Source organism: Enoplosus armatus, chromosome 5 (assembly GCF_043641665.1).
Source record: "Enoplosus armatus isolate fEnoArm2 chromosome 5, fEnoArm2.hap1, whole genome shotgun sequence".
Taxonomy (NCBI): Eukaryota; Metazoa; Chordata; class Actinopteri; order Centrarchiformes; family Enoplosidae; genus Enoplosus; species Enoplosus armatus.
In genome coordinates, this window is record NC_092184.1 from 1683727 (window position 1) to 1705323 (window position 21597).

At 44.6% G+C, this 21597-nt stretch overlaps 1 protein-coding gene across 4 annotated transcripts in view; it reads left to right on the plus strand.

Moving 5' to 3' along the window:
- nf1a (neurofibromin 1a) overlaps positions 1 to 20511 on the plus strand; it is a 74584-nt gene extending 54073 nt beyond the window's left edge. For 2 of the 4 annotated variants that reach the window (XM_070905673.1, XM_070905674.1), the window contains exons 36-57: positions 4912 to 5344; positions 5463 to 5803; positions 5900 to 6102; positions 6719 to 6912; positions 6994 to 7134; positions 10254 to 10533; positions 10761 to 10975; positions 11271 to 11332; positions 11433 to 11574; positions 12251 to 12352; positions 12794 to 12934; positions 13951 to 14077; positions 14353 to 14484; positions 14839 to 14974; positions 15894 to 16054; positions 16182 to 16304; positions 16400 to 16518; positions 16624 to 16724; positions 17994 to 18136; positions 18348 to 18394; positions 19393 to 19609; positions 20289 to 20511. In XM_070905673.1, the coding sequence (XP_070761774.1) occupies positions 4912 to 5344; positions 5463 to 5803; positions 5900 to 6102; positions 6719 to 6912; positions 6994 to 7134; positions 10254 to 10533; positions 10761 to 10975; positions 11271 to 11332; positions 11433 to 11574; positions 12251 to 12352; positions 12794 to 12934; positions 13951 to 14077; positions 14353 to 14484; positions 14839 to 14974; positions 15894 to 16054; positions 16182 to 16304; positions 16400 to 16518; positions 16624 to 16724; positions 17994 to 18136; positions 18348 to 18394; positions 19393 to 19609; positions 20289 to 20431 (3703 nt within the window). In that variant the 3' untranslated portion in view covers positions 20432 to 20511. Of the gene's footprint in view, positions 1 to 4911; positions 5345 to 5462; positions 5804 to 5899; positions 6103 to 6718; positions 6913 to 6993; positions 7135 to 10253; positions 10534 to 10760; positions 10976 to 11270; positions 11333 to 11432; positions 11575 to 12250; positions 12353 to 12793; positions 12935 to 13950; positions 14078 to 14352; positions 14485 to 14838; positions 14975 to 15893; positions 16061 to 16178; positions 16305 to 16399; positions 16519 to 16623; positions 16725 to 17993; positions 18137 to 18347; positions 18395 to 19392; positions 19693 to 20251 lie in introns of all 4 variants that reach the window. The other 2 variants (XM_070905672.1, XM_070905675.1) reach the window with 2 other exon arrangements.
- The last annotated feature ends 1086 nt before the right edge of the window (positions 20512 to 21597 follow it).

Sequence of the window (21597 nt, forward strand, 5' to 3'; positions counted from 1 at the left end):
TTGCATTGTTAACGCCTTTTATTTGGCTTTTTGGTTTTTATCGGCTTCGTCATTATCATTTCTCAATCACAAATCACTCCCAAGTTGTAGTGTTGTGTTCAATTGTAATAATTAAAATGTACTTACCATTGACTTTACACAGATAGCTTCAGTACCCCGTTAGCTGTGTTGTTCCAGGATGTATTAAAAGTTCAACAGTTGTAGGATTTTATGCTGCTGCTGGTCTGGCACGATGTCCCTTGAATGAAAGCAGGAACTGGGGGCATGGAGGGCTCCTCTCTGAAATATTGAGACTGATTCTTGCATCACTTACAGGAAGTGTGACATGTGAAACTGGTGACAACCTTATGTAGTCTCAGTCTGCCGTGCTAAACATAGCAGTTCATGTTTCACACCGAAGCCTTACTGCATTTAAAAATGTTTAACAAAACAGTTTTACAGAATTGAACTGAATTGTCTGTAAAAATCCAGTATGTCCAGTAACTTGACTTTAATAATCTCCAAGACAAAAGAACTCAAACATGTACACGTTGGCCAGCACATACTATCGAGGTCCTTGCAGCCATGAAATTTAGCTCACGCAGAGCTCTTTATTCTGTCATCAACCATGGTGGTCCGAGCAATGGATGTACATCCATGTAGCTGCTGTTTCAGATACGTGAGAGGCATGTGAACATTGACATGACTCACTTTTTTTTTCTTTTTTTTTTTTAAATGTGCTCAGTGACTGACCCCTGCACTAATCAAACACATCATGCCAAGCCAAGTCCTTTTCCTCTCCTCGTCATGTCAACCAAGCCATCAAGTTGTCAGCATTCAACCCTGCAGGTCCACTAATGGAGACAGAGGAACCAATAAGGCTGCCATGCCCCACGAGGGCCACCTTGCTCTTTGTTTCCAATAAGGATTGATGAGTGAGGCACATCTAAACCAAGACCATGCGTCACTGCATTTTGGATGTGTTTTTTACATATACGCGTGATTTTTCGTAAGAAACTTTGTTTACTCTGTGCTGAACCTGCTGGGGTAAAAACAACAGTGAGATTACATAAAGAATAAGCTTACACATTCTTAAACCACACAAACTGTTTTGCAATCCCTTTCCAAGACTTGAGCTGCTTTTAGTGAGACAGTGACAAGGTTGACAATACTTCTAGACCAAGAGCCTACAAGCTTTAGTTCATGCAGTCGAAGATTAACCTCAATCTAATTCAGCCACACCCACAGTCTTAATGCCAGAGGTAGCGTCAGTTTAGCCTTCATAACTGTATTTCTTTACCATCGCACCCCCCCCCCCCCAACCTCTTTGTTACTACAAGTGTTTTAGATCAGTCACATTTAGTCATACACAGTGAAAAATTGTTTATTTCTGCTTACCACAGCTTCAGTACTTCAGTATATACTCCCTATGTAACTATCCACTCTCTAAAGAAGCCAGTATAAATGTAGGGATGGTGACTTGAATTATGGATATCCTCCTGAGACCCGGCCCATTCATTTATGTCCTTTATAATGGACATTTTGTTCACCTGTATCTTTCTTAAGTATTTGGAGTTACCCTTCCAAGTCCTATAGTTTTCTGTAGGGGACATCCTGGGCTTTCCAGTGATGTGTCATGTGATGGGTTTGCATGCTGGGAACTTTACTTTTTTCCTCTATCAAGATGGCTGCCATACCAACAACCACATTTTATGGAAAGAGGAGAGGCAAGTCAAATATTCTTTATCTATTGCTATTTTTACCATGATAATTATATATATTCTTGTTCATAAACATGTTAAGAACAATATTTTTACATCTGAAAACAGTTTCATTATTTCTGTTTTGAAATAACAGGCATTTAATGAATGTCAACTGTAGTGGACACCAGGACCATTTTATTGTATTTAATGACTGCACATTGTTGTAGGAGAAAGAAGTGAAGCAGAGAGGATTCTATACCGGATAGTAGAGGGAGATTCAGATTTGGAGCTTTCAGATGAGGAAAAGGATGAGGAGGATGAGTATCAGCCTGTGATAGGTGAAGATGATGATGAAGAAGGAGAGGAAGAAGATGCAGGAGAATCTGATGAGAGTCAGAGGCAGAGAGGGAGCAGCAAAGTCGTCGTGCTCTGTGGGCCACGACTAACTTGTATGTTTTATTTAGTTTCAGGCTAATGTATTACATTTTATGATCATGTTAAGATTATTATTAAAATAAAAAATATATTTAAAAAAATTAAAATTGTAAGGTGTTTTTTTAGGCCCAAATAGATAGGAAATCACACTAAAACAGAAATTGTAAGACACTTTTTTCCCTTGGTTCTCAGGAGGATATTGATTTGAAACACAAGACGTTGATACAATGCAAAAGTCAATTTATTCTGACATTTTAACAGGCTCTTTTTCATGTACACAAGAGTTACGAAAGAACGGTCATATTAGAAAGTCTGCAGTACAGGTAAAATATCAGACAGCTAAAGCAAAGTTCAACAGGGAGTTAATAATACAACAAGAACTATTAGACATTGCACCCAACTTTATGACCATCATCATTTCAACACGGCTTTGGCAGCACATGAGGTCACCAGTGTAAGATCTATGAATAGATCTTGGGATCTCTTCAATACTTAAAGTGTTGATCTACTTGTTGTTGGTCTACCTTTTTGTCTGTTTCTTAAATTATTTTGTCCACTCAGTTATGTTGTAAAACAAGAAAAATTAGCCAAATCAAGCAGTCTTACTTACAGTAAGTGTTGAATTTGTTATGCAAGTGTAAAAATATGTAGCATGTCAGTTTAAAAGTTATACTTTCTCCTAAACGAATTCTCCTGAAACATTTATGAGAAATGTACACATCACACTCTTTTTAAACTACTCGTTTCTTGTTTCTGTTGGCCAAGAAGACCTCTGCTTTAGACCTCTGAGTTGTACAGTCAGCAGCACTATTCTTAGTATTAGCATTCTTATTCTTTGTACAATTTCCCCCCGTGGATCAATAAAGTGTTTCTGGTTCTGATTCTTATCACAAAAAACCTCAGCAACTATTGTCATTATTTCAACTAAAGTATTTGTAATTGTACATAGAGTATTTGTATGTACTTTTTTCTAAATGGTATAGATATTTTGAACAAATTCCACTGGTCATACACCAAGATATATACACATTACTAGGACTGGGCAAATGTCTGTAGCACTGAGTATCAAAAACAGTTGAGTACCAAACCTGCCGTTGAATGCGTTGGCAGCTTTGTAAACTTGTTTATTTATACTTTGATTAGATAGTTCCTGAATAAAAGCATAATTTCCCAGATTTAGACTACTTCCTACAAAATATGAAACGAGAACTTTGGCTTCTTTACTTGAGTGAAAAAATACAATTATAATGTAAGGTGTCAAAAAACTATCCTTTTCGGTATGGGCACGGAAACTCAGGTATTCCAAATTTCAAACGATGCTTTACATTTTACTGAGGTTTTAGTTCAATTCTATGAGGTGAAATAAATTGGAAAGAACAATGAATGAAACACGTCAAGTTAAACCATAACACATCAGCTGAACTGACTGGTTGCTGTTTGCCGTGAGTAAAGTGTCTGGGGCTGGAGTTTACAAAGGTGGGGTTACCTTCTCACACAACAAGGGGCATGTCCTCTAGATCCCTGGGGATCTCCAGACAGGAGTCCCTGGAGCTGGAGCTCTGCATCTGACAGGCCTTCTCTTCAGGATCAAAAATCAATGCCGTGGCCCCTTCTTCAAGTCCTGCTCCAGCCACCTCTCTTGCCTCCTGTATTTCAGCCTGCCTTTCATCCTCCATCTTGCTATCTGCTCTCACTTCCTCAAGCATGACACTGGCATCACATGGGCCAACCAGTCCCCCAACCTCTGGCCGGTCAGTGCCCCAGTAGCCTGCCCCACTCACCAAGTCCATGTTCGACCGGGATGTTCGGGGGGCATAAACCCGCCGCTGAATGTGGTAGACCTGGCATGCCAATACCACGGTGGCGACCAGCAGGCAGACAATCAGCCCCCCTGCTGAGCCTAAAGCAATCAGACCCATCTCAGTGTCGATCAAGCAGTCAGCACGAGTGCCGTTGGTGTCTGTATCAAGAGAGTTTGTGCGGTCAATGGTAGTGAGGCTGGTCTCCACAGCAGGGGTCGAGCTGCCACCTTGATCTTCTGTTTCGTATGAATGCGGCTGCATGGTTAAAAGGTTTTGGTCTGCATCAGTAGGAAAGAACAGCAGCTGGTTGAGCAGGAGAACCAGCCAGAGAGAAGATCTGGTGCCTTCCATTGTGCTCTGAAATTAAGAAAACCATTTCAGAGATGTAGACTTTCTGCATCACTTATAGCCTGCGACTAAACTGTTTAGTGTAAAGATTAATTTAAATATACAGAGTCACTCTTAGCCCTGATGAAGCAACTACTTAAGGACTAACACATGTGCCGTTGCAGTTAGATAGAAAGTTGATTTTACAATTAAGTTTGCTACTTAATGACTTTTGGGGTATCAAATTCCCTAAAATATTTCACTTTTTAGTGTGATCAGAAAGAAGCAGCATGATCTTGCATTGACAAAACTTACTTGAAGTAGTCTTATTTGGAGGTCTTGGTGGAGGGATGGATTAAGACACCTGCTGCAGTCGGACTCTTGAGATGCTCTGAACTCACTTCCTGACCCCCTTTTTGGGTCTTTTTCTGGTCTGGTTATTTCAGGGACTCTGGTTTGAGCTCTTACAAGAAAAGCGAGACAAAAAAAGAAATGTAGCTTCTCAGAAACCAAAACGGTTTTCATTAGTGTCACATACTATGCTATGAACAGCTTTAGGTAGGCTCCTGTGTTCAAAACTAACCCCAAACACAATCATTTACTACAGATGGCCTGAATTTGAATTTAACCTTATCTGATTTTTTTTTTTTATCACCTTTCTTTAGGTTCAAAACAGGCCAGATCAATGGGGACCTGCTCATCTACCATGTCCTCCTCACCCTCAAACCCTACTACGCTAAGCCCTATGAGATAGTTGTAGACTTAACACATGTAGGACCCAGCAATCGTTTCAAGACCGACTTTCTGTCCAAGTGGTTCGTGGTCTTTCCTGGCTTTGCTTACGAGAATGTAGCAGCTGTCTATGTCTACAACTGCAACACCTGGGTGAGGGAGTACACCAAGTACCATGAGCGGCTGCTGACGGGACTGAAGGGCAGCAAACGGCTCCAGTTCATCGACTCTCCGGCTAAGCTGGCAGAGCACATCGAACCCGACCAACAGAAGCTGCCTGCAGCCACGCTGACCCTTGAGGAAGACCTTAAAGTGTTCCACAATGCCCTCAAGCTGGCACACAAAGACACCAAGGTCTCAATAAAGGTGAGGATGCAGCCATAGCAGTTTGTTCTAAAAGGTGCTGAATACTTTTACTGAAAGGATTATATATATATATCATTAGAGAAATTCTAAATATACATTGTGTTTTCTTGCTGATCAGGTGGGCTCGACGGCAGTTCAGGTGACCTCAGCTGAGCGGACCCGCGTCCTCGGCCAGCCCGTCTTCCTCAATGACGTCTACTACGCCTCAGAGATCGAAGAGATTTGCCTGGTGGATGAGAGTCAGTTCACTCTCACCATGGCCAATCAGGGCACACCGCTCACATTCATGCACCAGGAGTGTGACGCCATTGTCCAGTCCATCATCCATATCCGGACACGCTGGGAGCTGTCGCAGCCTGATTCCATCCCACAGCACACCAAGATCCGACCAAAAGATGTTCCCGGCACTCTGCTCAACATTGCTCTGCTGAACTTGGGCAGTTCTGACCCCAGCCTCAGGTCAGTCCTGCAGGGCATTTAGGGCATCAAACACTGTTGTTGTACTACTCTTGCCAAGACTTAACAGCTCTGACTTGTTGTCCATCCCACATTCAGGTCTGCAGCTTACAATCTATTGTGTGCTTTGACCTGCACCTTCAACCTAAAGATAGAGGGCCAGCTGCTGGAGACGTCTGGCCTCTGCATCCCAGCCAACAACACCCTCTTCATAGTCTCCATCAGCAAGACTCTGGCTGCCAACGAGCCCCATCTGACTCTGGAGTTTCTGGAGGAGTGCATCTCAGGCTTCAGCAAGTCCAGTAAGTCCAATTAACGGAGCTGCTGGCAGACATACACATGCCCTCACATATATATACACACAGTCGTGCCACACACTACTCTCTCTGAATCTAACAGACACATTGTGCTCATTTCTTATCGTCTGCTACTCACTGAAAAGCATTAAGATGTGTGTTCTCACGGTTCATGCAAGATATTTAGTCGGGCACGTCATGTGATTTTTACTAGTAGCACTAAGAATCTAAAAGCCCTGCTAGCAGCTCCTAGAGGCCATGCTGCTCCTACACAGCTGAAACAAAGCAGTTTGGACCCAGCCTCTGATGCTGTCATCCTTAAAGCCCTGTGCTCCCACTAAGGAGACTAAAAACAGCTAACTATTGAGGACAAACGCATGAAAAGGCTGTGACGAATCCCTGTTTTGTTTTTTTTCAAATATTTAGTGCCTTTGACATTATGTGAAGCAGGTGTCGGTGTTGCCAGTGTGTCAGAAGGCTGCATGGTGCAGCACTGAGCTGGACTAGTTGTAAGAATTATTTCTCGCTTGTTTCGCCACTGACCCAGCAATGACCTTGGCTGCACGTTGTATTATAAAGTAAACCAGGAGGTGTGTTTAAGGTGTTGTCTTTCCTGTTGCAGGTATTGAGCTGAAGCATCTCTGCCTGGAGTACATGACACCTTGGCTGCTCAACCTGGTGCGCTTCTGTAAGCACAACGACGACGCCAAGCGCCAGCGTGTCACTGCCATTTTGGACAAACTCATCACCATGACGATCAACGAAAAGCAGATGTACCCCTCTATCCAGGCCAAGATCTGGGGCAGCCTGGGTCAGGTGAGTCTACCGTACCGACAGGTTGATAAGTAAAAATGTGCTGTGGGTTTGACCTCTTGAACTTTCTCACCGTGTCTTCAGATAACCGACCTGTTGGATGTGGTGTTGGACAGCTTTATTAAGACCAGTGCCACGGGAGGCCTGGGCTCCATCAAAGCAGAGGTCATGGCTGATACTGCAGTGGCTCTGGCTTCAGGGAATGTCAAACTGGTCTCCAGCAAGGTGAGACTCTCCGCTCTGAGATAAAACGTGCTGGAGTAACGTCTGCAGAGTTGCTTGTTCTCAGCGTGTACGTTGTCATGGGCAGATTGTGTTTATTGAACACTGAAGATGTTGAAGTCATGTTGATGCAATAATGCCTCGGAGCTTTTCATGGTATTAGTAACCTCTGCCCTGTCAGAGGAGACTATGAGCAAAGTTACCACTGTGTGTCCCTCCACGCTCAATCTGAGCAAATCACACACACCTGTACTTGATGTAGGATCCTGCCATACTTTTAGCCACTCTGCAAGTAATGCAAACTGAGGTCAGCCCCTTTTTTGTTTTCGGTTGCGTCTACTTTCAATGCTGCTGTTTAACGGTGCCACAGTAACGCCACCTTGTTCAAATGAGCTGAATGTTGATGTGGGTAAACTTCATTCTCTTTTAAGACGCGAGTGATACAAGGCCCTGTAGCCAGCAGCACATGATGCGTGTCAAAACAACTGCTCATCCTGTTTCTTCTGGAAAAGTCCACACACCAACTGTGTCTTGCTGCGCATCAACGCTCCAGAAAAGTCGCTTTTTTCTTCTTTTTTTTATCACATTAGCTCCCTGGATCAGCACATCCCAGCTACTAGGCAAGTTTATATCTTTTATAGCACCTTTTCAACAGCGTGGAATTCCAAATTGCCTCTGTACCTCCACTACTTCGTCATAGCGTGTGCTGCAGGCTTTAACTGACACAGTGCTCCGCCGTACAGATCAGTGTGTGTTGCACTAAAAAAGGATAGAGTAACACCGCCAGCCACTTTTCAAACGCAGTGGATGAGGAAGAAAAAGACCTAGGCAGCATCAACAACCACATGATATCCTGGTTCTGGCCACGATTCAGAACTGCACTTGGACATAATACAGTGGAACTGAATTATGCGGTCTATCTCTTCTTTTCATCTTTTTGCGAGGTACACACAGCACCTTGAGCTGAAAACAACAAAAAAAAATCTTTTGCCTCTATTTTCCCAACTCTCAAAGTGCACCAGGAGGCTCCATTTAAAAGTTCAAATAGTGAAAATCTGCTTCAGACCTCCCTGCAGGGGTTTAGTTTAAGCTCCTGAGCTTTTTTCGTCCCTCTGGAGTTTGCAGGCCTGCATACAAATACCACAATTCTCAGCTACCTAGCCCACTATAGTTTGACACAGTGTTTAGAATAGTATAGGCAACATATTTGTAACCCAATGTTTCTACTGACTTGATATTACATTTGGTTTGAATCGTATTTTCCGTATTGTTAAAGTAAGTGTTATATTCCATAACATTAATAGAAAAGTGGTGTGTCACAGCATTGGCATGGTGTCATGAATTATCGCGCAGATGAATTAATTAACTCAACCTTTGTTAATTGTTTAGTTTTTGTACCAATACTGATGTCAGAAATCAGCATTAAATGTAATAATGACTTACTTACTAATGGAGGAAATAAATCCAAAGCCGTAAATTACTCCTGACTTAGAGTATCCAAAGAGACAAAGTCATCCACTCACTATCCATCATCTATGTGCTCTGGATCCAAATTCAGCCTGCTGCTCAGATAAACAAACACAACATACACAGGCAGACACAATAGAAAAGCCAGGCCCTGGCTCCTATTATGGCAGACAACAGCACTGCACTGAATGGTGGCCATTGTGAAGATTGTTGACTAAGAAAAGCTAGTCAGTGTTGAAGTTGAAGTGCTGCTCCCCTCCGTGATTTTGTGTGGTTTCACCTAAGTTTTGTACCGGACATAAAAGTATCAAATTGACAAGTGTACATGGCTGTGGGACCATACATGAGCCTTTGTGCTGGTGTTATCCACAGGGTCGCTGTCTGATGTCATGGCAGGACAGCCTCCCGAGCACAATGGAGCCTTGTCTGCCGCTCTTGAACTCTGTGTCACCCGAGAGAGTTGAATAAATGCTGTTTTCTAACTGGTTGTATCCGTAGCCATATATATATATATATATATATATATATATATATCAGCTCCATATCCATGCACAGGGACTGCCGCGTTAGAGTCTATGGCATGTTCTCAGTATTTCTATGAGCTGTAGAACTTTGGAGTTTGAGAAATGACTTGTAGCTTATGCGAAGCTACAGTAAGTCCCCAACACGAAGCTAAAGCTTGCTCCACTCACAGTCTGAAAGCTCCTTTTTAAGGGTTGAATTTCACTCACAGGCATGGAAGGGTGCAGTTTCCCTCAGATCTACAGAGTGTTTGGCCCCTTATAGGCGAGGCAATTGTTTATGCTTTTATGGGCCCGCAAACTCTGCTCTCATCAACCTGGTTTCCAGCAGCAGCAGGCAGCTGGTTTTAGAGACAAGGCTGTAGAAAGCCACTGTACGCTACCTGCTCTGCAACAAACAGCAGACAGCCACAGCGAACCAGAGAACCAGCTGGTGAACATAGTGGAGCATTTAGCGGCGAAAGAGCCAGATGTTTCCCTCAGGAGCTGGTAAAGGCCAAAAACAGAGCTAAGAGAGCGTGAATATATTCACCAGGTGACACCAACGCCGCTCCACATGGATGATCGCGTTGCTTTGTGTCTACTGGATGTGGAAATAAACAAGCGGCTTTGTAGGTTGATGACAGTATTGTGTTTTGCAGTTTGTTCTGCTGCTCCCAGGTGATCAAGTCATTTAATGCCGCGGCACATATGTAACACCGTATCCGGTAATATAACCAAAGCAGAGCAGCCACGAGGCATGTGTTTTCATTTGGCTGAAATATTCGCTTGCTAGCAAGCTGCGAACACTGGAGCAAACACAGTCACGTCCCAGTGTTGGCTAGCCAGCCATGTTTCTGTGCTTGTAAACCAACGTTTGACTCACGTAACTTTCCAGGGGGTTGACCCTGAGCACTGCTGCTCGGTGGGGTCTGATCTGTCTAAAGGGGAGATTTAGGATGAATTTAGTTGCGTCAGTATGGCCGTATTTGTTGCCCCCTTGATGGTATTGTAATGATATTTGTCCTGATAGCTGCCAAGAGTTCGTTGATTTCAGGGAAGGCTCAGCTACTGGCAGAGAAATGTTTTCTTTCCCCATCGTCGTTTTGAAAACGACGTGTTTCAATGTTGGCCTTCTCTTATTCTGTGTGGCAGGTCATCGGGCGGATGTGTAAGATCATAGACAAGACGTGCCTGTCGCCGACGCCCACACTGGAGCAGCACCTGATGTGGGACGACATCGCTATCTTGGCACGCTACATGCTCATGCTGTCCTTCAACAACTCCCTGGATGTTGCAGCCCACCTGCCCTACCTGTTCCACGTGGTGACCCTGCTGGTAGCCACCGGGCCACTATCCCTCAGGGCCTCTACCCACGGCTTAGTTATCAACATTATCCACTCCCTCTGCACCTGCTCGCAGCTCAACTTCAGTGGTGAGGACTTCCTTCGGCCGTTCGATTAGGCCAGCAGCCTGCTGTCATAGTATGGATAAGCCTTTTGTTCAGTCGTGCAGTGCATGGGAATGGTGTAGGTGACTAATGTGAGTTTTCATAGTGGCGCATTAGCACTACAGTGGATGCACACACAAAAGGTAAAAGCAACTTCTGCCCTATCAAAATGAATCATTTTCAACATCTGGTGTTGCGTTCAATGATTTCAGAGGAGACGAAGCAGGTCCTGAGGCTGAGCCTGACCGAGTTCTCGCTGCCCAAGTTCTACCTGCTGTTCGGCATCAGCAAAGTCAAGTCGGCCGCCGTCATCGCCTTCCGCTCCAGCTACAGAGACCGCTCCTTCTCACCGGGCTCCTACGAGAGGGAGACGTTCGCCCTGTCCTCCCTGGAGACCGTCACCGAGGCCTTACTGGAGATCATGGAGGTATGCTTTTACTGTCCCCCAATGCATTTATTATATTATATGCTATATATATATATATATATATATATATGTGTGTGTAGGAAAACCCAAACATCCCAGCGAGAGTTGTTTCACTTTGTTAAATGCTTCATTTGATTGTGGAACAAAACAATAAAAGAAGTAGAACAAGGCTTAAACGCAACAAGCAATTCTTAATCTTTATTATCAATATGAAACGGTTTGCTACAGTTGAAGAGGTTTGACGTGATCTGTCAGTTTCTTTCAGCCTGTTTGCTCTGTGTTGTCCCTCCTCCAGGCTTGTATGAGGGACATCCCAGCCTGCAAGTGGTTAGACCAGTGGACAGAGCTGGCGCAGAAGTACGAATGAACCTCTTCCACCTCATTGTAATACATCGAAGTTAAGAACAAGATCGTGCAGCGTGGAACATGTGTGTTTTTGTGTGTGTTTGGATTCCAGGTTCGCATTCCAGTACAACCCGTCTCTCCAGCCCAGAGCATTGGTGGTGTTTGGCTGCATCAGTAAGAGGGTGAGCCACGGCCAGATCAAGCAGATCATCCGAATCCTCAGCAAGGCCAGCCCGCTGCTCAGCATAGACAGGGTGAGAGCGCACATTCACTCATTCCACCGTTCCGTGACCCATGAACGCGACATGTATTCATGTTCATTAAAGGTCAATATTTCAGCCTTTATTGTGAGGCTGGAGTACACCAGACATAATGTAAAAGGATTATCTTTCATGTGTTAATGATGGTCAGTTTGTATCAAAAAAAAAAAAATCCCCATAGATGTTTTTTTTCTTTCTTTGCTTACTACTTTCTTTGCTATGCTTTGGTGACACAAATGTCATGCCAGTAAAGCCAAGTTTTAATTTGACGTTATTGTTGGATGATCAGTTTTTGACATAACACAGGGGATTTTTAATTAAAAAAAAAAAAAAAAGTTTGGTCCCAAGAGGTCAAAGATTTTCTTTGCCCCGCCGTTCTGAAAACATTCAAATTTGGGATATAAAACCGAATTCGTAGTTGCCGAGTTGAGAGATCGCTTCAGACAGAGGCGTTTGATTGAATGTTACTTTCCGAAATATTACTTTGATGCAGGCTTGAGGGGGGCCCCCCCGTACACATTTTCACTGAGATCAGTCAAATCTGGATGGTATGTACGTCAGTAGTATTCTGAAACTGCAGAAACATGCTATTGTGGTCGGTATTAGGCTTTTCAGTGACAAAGGGTTATTAAAACAAGTTTCTTTTTCTCTCTTCCCCTCCTCATCACAGGGTCTGGAGAGCTGTCTGAAGGGGCCGGACAATTACAACAGCCAAGTATTAATAGAGGCCACGGTCATTGCTCTGACCAAGCTGCAGCCTCTGCTCAGCAAGGTAAACAGTCGCCGTGGATCCACCTCCAGCCACTCTCTTTTATTTACTGCTGAACACTTTTACCTGCAGCCTGTAGAAGAGTAGTCTGGACCCGCTTTGTTGACGTTTCTCAGCTTCATCAAGTTAATGAACATTGTTTGCACTATTTTAAAATGTTAACTATTTGTATGCCTGCTGTGTCTGTCTATGTTTTGGCTTACCCCTGCTGACTGAATTAGGCTTCCTGTTGCAACTTAGAGCACATGTTTATTTGGTGAGGAGGAGAGAGGGAACTGTCGTCATAGCTCGCGTTGGGTTATTATTTTCAGGAAGGCTGAGTAAAATGCTGGAGTTACATGCTAAACTCAGGATTATTTTTGTAATTCATAAAGTTATGCGTTAGTTCTAAATTGGGCTGAGTGGCCAGCAGTTCAGTAGCCCACCCAATGTGCGTGTTTGCAGGAGTCTCCCATGCACAAAGCTCTATTCTGGGTGGCAGTAGCTGTGCTGCAGCTGGATGAAGTCAACCTGTACTCAGCTGGAACCGCCCTGCTGGAGCAGAACCTCCACACCCTGGACACAATGCGGATCTTCAATGACAAGGTAAAACTCGCACACAAACGCACACTGAGCTCGCCCATTCCCACAGTTTTATGTTGCGGGAACTAAATGCCAATACGGTTCTCATAATACAGACTCTCATTTGGGTTTGGGCAGCTCATTCAGGCTCAGAAGTGGGTAGAGTAGTCAAAAACTGTACTCAAGCAAAACTCGTCATCAAAATAACCACTTGACTGAGAGTACAAAAGTATTTCCGTCATTAATTGCCTATTAAATACAGGCATGTTGACTTCCTCACTTTGACTTGAACCATCTGTGGTCAAAACATTATATATATTGTGTGTGTTATTTGGTCTCTACTTTCTGTCTGTCTGTTACAACAGAAAGCAGAAGTAGTCCTTTTTCTAGTGTCTGGCGTCTGTGGCCACATTCCTGCACCAGTAGTGATGCGTTTAACGTCAACCAGCAATGATGAGTTTGCCAGAGCTGAATGCTGAATGGGGGGGGGATGTCACCATAGTGACGGAGTGGCTTCCGCCATGGCTACAGCAGAGCCATGTAGAGACAGTCGCATCAAGGAAGTTCAAAATGCTTCATCGTCGTAGACTTCAGATAGTTCCAGGAGGTTCTTAGCGGGTAATTAGAATGCATAAATATAATACATCCATGGTAAATACAGAGAGACAGAATTGCGATAGATATGCCGTGACCCGGATGTCTGAGAATCTTCATACATACAACTCTGACAAGCTTTTGAGGTGTGGATTTGCAGTTAGGTACCAAACGGCCACCTGAACCATCTTCTCCAGCTGCATGGATGATTGCAGGTGTCCATATTTAGTAAAAAAGGAAACAGAAGATGAAAAAAACCCTTTTAACACCTTGAACACTAAGTCATTTTATTTGAAAGAAACGTTTTCAGCCCATTTTGACTCATGAAGTACACGAAGAGACCCACTACTATGTGCAAAAAGTGGATTGTTGGGGGCATCTCACAGTGAATACTTTTTGACCCAAGAGTTTCCTCATCCCCCTCCTTTCCTCCTGTGCTCCTCCAGAGTCCAGAAGAAGTGTTCATGGAGATAAGGCATCCTTTGGAATGGCACTGTAAGCAGATGGATCATTTTGTGGGCCTCAACTTTAGTGCCAACTTCAACTTTGCGCTGGTGGGCCACCTACTCAAAGGTAAATCAGCCACCGATGGTGACAAGCATTCACGGTCATTCCATTTTCAATACGGTGTGGTTTTGTTGGACCATTGGGTGCACACGTTCATATCCATCGCATATATAGAGAAAACACAATGAGCAGCAGTAAAAACACAGATAAATCTGCTGTCACTGTGGTTTAGCAAAACATTTCAAAGTATGCACACTGCATTGTGGTATCATTGTTCTGTCTGGGTGGAGTTTGTCTCCGATTATTTTAATGCCGAAGACTGTCTGTCTTTTTGTCTCTAGGCTACAGACACCCATCGCCCACCACAGTAGCGAGGACGGTGAGAATCCTGCACACGCTGTTGGCTCTCATCAGCAAGCATCTGAAATGTGACAAGTTTGAGGTCAACACCCATAGCGTGGCCTATCTGGCTGGTAAGTAATGCGCTCGGAGGCATTTTGCATATTATACATCCTCATTTTTGCATTTCAGCACTACACTTGGTCCCTTGCCATGCAAACATTTGACCATCTTAGGACAGATTTTCTATTTTGTAGATTCACTTAAGGAAGAATGTAGGAACACATTTGACATAAAAGAAATACTGCATGTGAGTAAGTTGAGGCACCGACTTAGTGTTATATTCGCCAAAACCTACTTTGTCAGTAGGCAGCATCCAGTTATTGCTTGTAGCCGAGGGAACCGTTACCTGTTCTTGCTGGTTTGGTTGGTTTGGGTCTGCCTTGCTGTCGTTGATGACCATCCTCCCTTCTTGTTGCTTTGCACAGCACTGCTCACTGTATCCGAGGAGGTCCGAAGTCGCTGCAGCCTCAAACACAGGAAGTCGCTCCTGATTTCTGACCTCTCCATGGACCCAGTACCCATGGACACCTACTCCAGTCACATCACTGATCCCAGCTGCAGGTGAGCCGCTGGGAAAACCAAGGGTAGAGTTGTCCGATCCATCCACACCAAAACTGGCAGACTAATTTGAAAGTCAGCCCAATGAGCACGCTCATCAGCTTACTCAATTTAAGATGCAGACTTCTTGTTTTCGCCTTTTTGGCACAAAGCTTGACCTCTGATCACTTAGTCAGGGTAGGGTTAGTATAAAAGCAGTAGAGTATAAAGTAGAGAGCGTGTCAGAACAGATACCTGCTCGCCTGCATGCTCAGACTGGAGTGTGGCACAAGACGGGTGTCCAGCTTTACCTCTTCTTATAATTGAACCCTTTGCAAAAGCCTACAGGCGCTATATTTTTGCCCCTATACGCTGAAAAATTACATATTTCCCTTTTATGGTCTTTGTAAAGTTACCTCAATTAGCAAAATTCAAGAGGACCTAGATTAGTGGCCTGATGTTCAATCATCTCTTTTGGCCAGGGTAAACCTTTTGGTGATGTACACTACCACAGCTGCTCTATCCCATCCAAATAACCCTTGAGATGATTAACATGGTAAACATTGCACTTACTAAACATCAACATCTTCTAAGGTACTGCCTGCTAGCATGGCTGTAGACTCTTGTTGAATGAACCTAGCTACTATCTAGTAGCCATTAGTGGTTCTGCATCTCTAAGGACTTGTGCCTTGACTTCAGCTTCCAGCCATGGTGGCGGCTGCTGCACTAAAACAAACATAATCGTGTTTTAAAAAAGAAAAGCTCCACTTCAAGAACAGAATGCACTTTTCCGTGATCAATGTGTGTTTAACTTTGATGGATCATTTAAACAAGTGAGAATAAAAGGTGTTGAGAATTTGTCTCATCTGTTTTTAGCTCTTAAACGAGTCATCAAGTTGACTTCTATTTACCTGACCTTTGTCCTTTGTCACCTTCCTTTCAGAACTCTGCGAGAGACTCAGCCGTGGACGTCGCCTCAGGTGTCGGAGCGCTACCTTTCTGCCCATCACTACCCTACAGTGGGCCAGATCAGCCCACGAACACGCAAGTCCATGAGCCTGGACATGGGTCAGCCCTCACAGGCCAACACCAAGAAGCTCCTGGGTATGACTTAACCCTTTGCTATGTACAGTACATGTTGGTATGTCCTTAGGAGGAGCAGCCCTGAATGAAATCTATATGTTAAACCTCCTGACTGTAAATGTATTTGTTGTGCTTGTTTGGTTGCCAGGCACCAGGAAAAGCTTCGATCATCTCATATCGGACTCTAAAGCACCAAAGAGGCCAGAGATTGAGTCGGGTATGACCACCCCTCCCAAGATGAGGCGTGTTGCAGAGAATGACTACGAGATAGGTGAGAGTTCAATCCCGGCCTTTCTTTCTACGTCTGATACGATGCAGTTTGTTTGGGGAGATATTTAACGTAAATCCTCCGTGTCATAATTACAGAGACACAAAGAATTGGAAACTCTCACCTACGCAAGGTGTCTGTATCAGAGTCCAACGTTCTGCTGGATGAGGAGGTGCTGACCGACCCAAAGATCCAGGCTCTGCTGCTTACTGTGCTGGTGAGGACACACACACTCCACGCAGTTTTTACTTAAGTGACGGATAGCAATCAAATGCTGTTACTCTTTGTCTACGAGTTACTGACACTTGCTCTGATTTTGCAGGCCACCCAGGTCAAATACACCACTGATGACTTTGACCAGAGAATTCTGTACGAGTACTTGGCTGAAGCTAGCGTTGTCTTCCCAAAGGTTTTTCCAGTTGTGTAAGTAGCCAACACATCGCATTACTTTAGCTTCTTAGCTTGTATTACGGGCTATCAAACTTTTTCCAAAACGTTTCTTGTCCACCTAGAAATATTCGGAATTGGAATTCTTAAGGGGGTTTTTAGACTCTAAGACAGGGGTGTCGAACTCATTTTCACCGAGGGCCACATCAGCGTAATGACTGTCCTCAAAGGGCCAGATGTAACTTATAAATAATATAATAAATTTGTTGCTTTTCTTGAAGGCTAGCTTTGGCGTACTTGGCTCCGTGTTTGGTGTCAAAATGCCGCCGCAGATTGTACTCTTTGACAACCGACACCGCCTCGTAACACAAAAGACATACCGGTCTTTCTCCTTGAAGCACAAACAAGTATTAGCCTTCCCATCTTTCTTGAAACAGTCTTCCGTCTGCGTCAACTTTTCTCTTCCTGGACATTTTTGGATCATTATTTATTTCTGAATTCCACTCATTAGCATTGATGTGGAAACACTGCCGTGTAGTGGCGGTGAGCCGTCACTTCACGGGTATCATAGTCGACAGGCATTGTGGGAAATGTAGTTTTTGGTCAAAGCACTCTTTTGACCTATTTATTTTTAGACACTCAGACCTTTTAAGCTCTCGCATTTGGCCCGCGGGCCTTGAGTTTGACACATATGCTCTAAGAAGATGTAGAGGTCGTCCCCAGGTGCACTTGGTTCTTAGTAACTGAGATCCGACCTGGGATGTGAGTGGGACCTGGTGTCTCTCTATCTATCTGTCGTTCGGGAAACATCAGCTATTTTGCCTGTTGTTGTGGCGTCTTCTTCTTCTTGTTGTTGCTTTGCACTTTAGCGAGCGAGTGAGTACGTCCGTCCGCTCACACAGAGGACGTCAGTTGAGCAGGCGGCCCTTCAACGTGGCCCAGTACACACTGCGAAAAGAATGTGGCCATATGCGGCGGCGGCGGCGACCCACCCCCGAATCTCAATGCGTCCTCCGTACGTCTTGGGTGCATTCACACCTGGTATCAGAGCAAATTTGTAGAAGCAAATATGATCCCACTTTGTATACCTTGCTGTGAACCATAAACTGAACTGCAATGTCAGAATCTAAAACTACAGGTGCTGTTCAAATAGGTAGAAGTCTCTTTTTTTGTGTCGTGTTCATGCACATGTATACAGCATCATTTACACAGACTTAACATTAGTTGTCTGCGCGCGCGCGCGTGTGTGTGTGTGTGTGTGTGTGTGTGTGTGTGTGTGTGTGTGTGTATACGTCTCCTCCTCAGCCACAACCTGCTGGACTCCAAGATCAACACTGTGCTGTCCATGTGCCAGGACACCAACCTCCTGAATCCTGTCCACGGCATCGTCCAGAGTGTGGTGTACCACGAGGAGTCGCCCCCCCAGTACCAGCCCTCCTATTTACAAAGTAATACCTGCTGACATTTGACACTCGCCACGCGTGTTAACTCCACTGGTGGCACAGCTGAGACGCAACCTGCTGCCTAAAATAGGAACTTTCCTGAAGCTGTGACATTTTATTACCGTGACATATATATCGTGGAAGTAAGCATTTTCACCCTGCCTCCCTCCTCGTCCCTCCCATCCTTCCTTTTCTCCCCCTCCCTTTCATTTCACAGGCTTTGGCTTTAATGGACTTTGGAGGTTTGCCGGACCCTTCTCCAAGGTATGAAGGATTCTTTCCTCCGGTCATTTTTTTCATTTTCTCTCAGGCACCCTTGGCTGCCACGCAGGAAATATTCAGCTTACTAAGCAATTACATGGCAGTTCTGCAACCACCCTGCCAATTGGTGTGGTGATATATGAAGCATCTGCGCCCCCCCCCCCCCCTCCCACACACACACACACACAGACAGCAGTAGCAGAGAGGCTGGAGATCATTTGAAGTCGAGGTTCCAGTAGCTGCTCAACAAGTCAGAATACACAACTTCTGTGACCCTGCATGCATAATAAATAGATGAGTGAATGATGTATTTGAATATCTTCAGGTAACTTAACAGAATTAAAACACAGCGTACTAGAGCTACAAAATATGTGACATTTCAGTGCAAAAAGACTTTTCATCCCACTGGTCACCCCTTCATGAAATCAGTATTTATAATCCAGAAAGGAAGAACGTTGTTGTCATGGGTACCAGAGACACCGTAAATGACGAATAGAGTAATTAGTCGACATTATTGGCATCATTTGTATTATTTATTACAGTACTTGTTAAATGAAGCTTTACTTTGAAGTGCCTAAAATATGCTCTTACACTTTAAGAGTTCTTCTTTATTCATTTAACTTGAGTCAAGCAGGAAGTAAAAACCTTTACAAGGTTATCAATGCGAGTATTAAAAGCGCCATGTATTTGTGCACCTTGTAGCTGCAGTGCTGAGTCACGCCTGGCTTCATGGGGCATTTTGGCGAGATTTTAAACAAAATACAGAACACAAAACACCAAAGAAACCCCAATTCCTTATCCTTCCCTATGGCATCAATGCATCAGGTTATGTTTTCTTGAAGTGAAAGTAAAATCATCTGGATAAGGTGTTGACATGAACACGGGGTAATAACAAATAATAATGCAGGTGTGTTAACCCAGCCAATGCTGTCGTCGGGCTGTATAAGCACCCATCAGTCTGACCTTTGTCATCTTCTCTGTCACCTCCACGGTCCCTGCAGCAAACACAGATACCGGACTATGCCGAGCTGATCGTCAAGTTCCTGGAGGCTTTGATTGACAGCTACCTGCCAGCGGCAGACGAGGAGCGAGGGGAGGAGCAGCTGAGGACGCCCACCTCCCCGTATCCCCCCACCAGCCAGAGCCAGCTCAGCATCACTGCCAACCTCAACCTGTCCAACTCCATGACCTCACTGGCCACCTCGCAGCACTCGCCAGGTCTCTCAGACACACACACACACACACGCCGCAACACAGCTCCTCCTCCCGGACTTCCATGTTCTCTGTCCCTGTTAACCCCTGTGACCTTTGAACTTAGTCACGGTCTAACCAAAATCTGCAATTCTAGTAGATTCAAGTCACAGCAGAAATACATTTAATTCTCACGTTTGTTTTTAATACTGTGACTTTCCGTTTTCCGTGAGCCCCAGCAGAGATCGACTCTCAACATCTAAAGGGTGCTGCTAAGTCCCACAGCACCCCCTGGTGTTTGATAAATGGCACATCAGATGCTCGGGTGTCTCTTGTGTTCATGTAGATGACAGACTTTTGGGGAAGGTTGATAGAATAACGTGTCTAACCTTTTTAAAAGCTCCATTTGCATGTTAACATTCTAATAACTGAAAGACATATTGGTCAGAAAAACTGGCTTCCTCTCCATTTGAAAGAGCAGCTTGAAAGAACTGCCACAGGCGAGTCACGTGATGGAAGTTGACCCACATGCTTGCGACCCACTCAGAATGAACCCGCAGTCCACTTTTAGACCAGGACCCACCAGTCGGCGTCGGGGGGGGGGGGGGGGGGGGGGGTGGCACTGATTTAGGGGAAAGTGCAAGTCGTGAAATTGTTTAAACAGATGAGTTAACAGCGCTTTATCTGTCCTCCCTGCCGTCTCCAGGTGTGGATAAGGAGAACGTCCAGCTGTCCCCCAGCTCTGCTCTGTCCAGCGGGGGTCGCACTCGCCACGGTTCAGCCAGTCAGGTCCAGAAGCAGCGCAGCGCCGGCAGCTTCAAGAGACCCAGCATCAAGAAGATCGTCTGATCCGCCAGAGAACACCCACCCCGCCTTCCTCCTCCTCCTCCTCCTCTCCGCCCCCCTCTCCCCCAGCCTGTCAGGCTTCATGCTGCACTCCACTTTTTACTCTTTTTATTTCCTCCTTTTTCGTCATGGTTGTTGCTCTGGCAGGAGAACAAGTGGCGTTGTGATTTGCATTGAGGAGGAATACTGGAAAGGGCAAACTTGAATTTTGTGCTGCTTTTTTTTTTTTTTTTCTTTCTTTTTTTTTTCCTCCAAATCTTTCATTTCAGACGGCCGGCGGTTGAGGAGAAGCTCTTCTTCACACATGTTCAGCAGCAGTTTGAGGGGAGGAAAAAAAAAAAAAAATCCCTCTGAGGCCGATGGGAATACGGTCCAGACACCCGAGGCTCAGTTTGGACGTGGACTATGACATTTCTCAGATAGTTTGCCCAGAGAGGAACCAGTACGCTGAAGTCTGATCCGGAACACGTCCCTTGGCCTTCCTTATGACTAAACACTCCTGTGACAGCCAGATGGACCAAATGACGGCAGCGGCCGGAGGGGAGGGTTGGGGGGGGGGGGGTTGCATCTGTGGGACAGGACCTTCACTCTGGACCTGCCTGGACATCTCGGCTCTCCTCTCCCAGTCCTGTACATATTTTACATAGAACAGAATATGTATAACTAGTCCTTAGTGCTAATTTAGATGTTGACGTTTTCTCCATGGTGTGCCTTTGTCAGGGTTTTTCAATGTGTACAATTTGTAAGTAAAAGTCAAACCTTGCTGGGGACAAAGAACAGGTACTAATTATGGAGGCGAGCCGTCCATATCACCACGAGTTCACACGAGCTGCCTCAAGACCGGCCTCCAATGATCGTCAAATATACAATCATCCATATACCCTGTTGCCTGAAAGTATTTATCCTGTACAGCTAGATAGCGCTACACGAATCTTCTTCTTTTCAAATCTTTTCCCGAAAATATTCTTCTTTTTCAAACACTTTCAATGTATCAACATGAAGATTGCAAAACACTAGGGGAAACACAACCGTGTAAATAGCTCCAAGCTTCTTTTTTTTTTTTTTCTGTCTGTATGTTGTTGGTTTTTTTTGTTTTTTGTGCGTTTCGCTTTTATTTAGCTTTTTTTTTTCTTTTTCTTTTTTTTTTTTTTTAGTATGAACTGTATTTT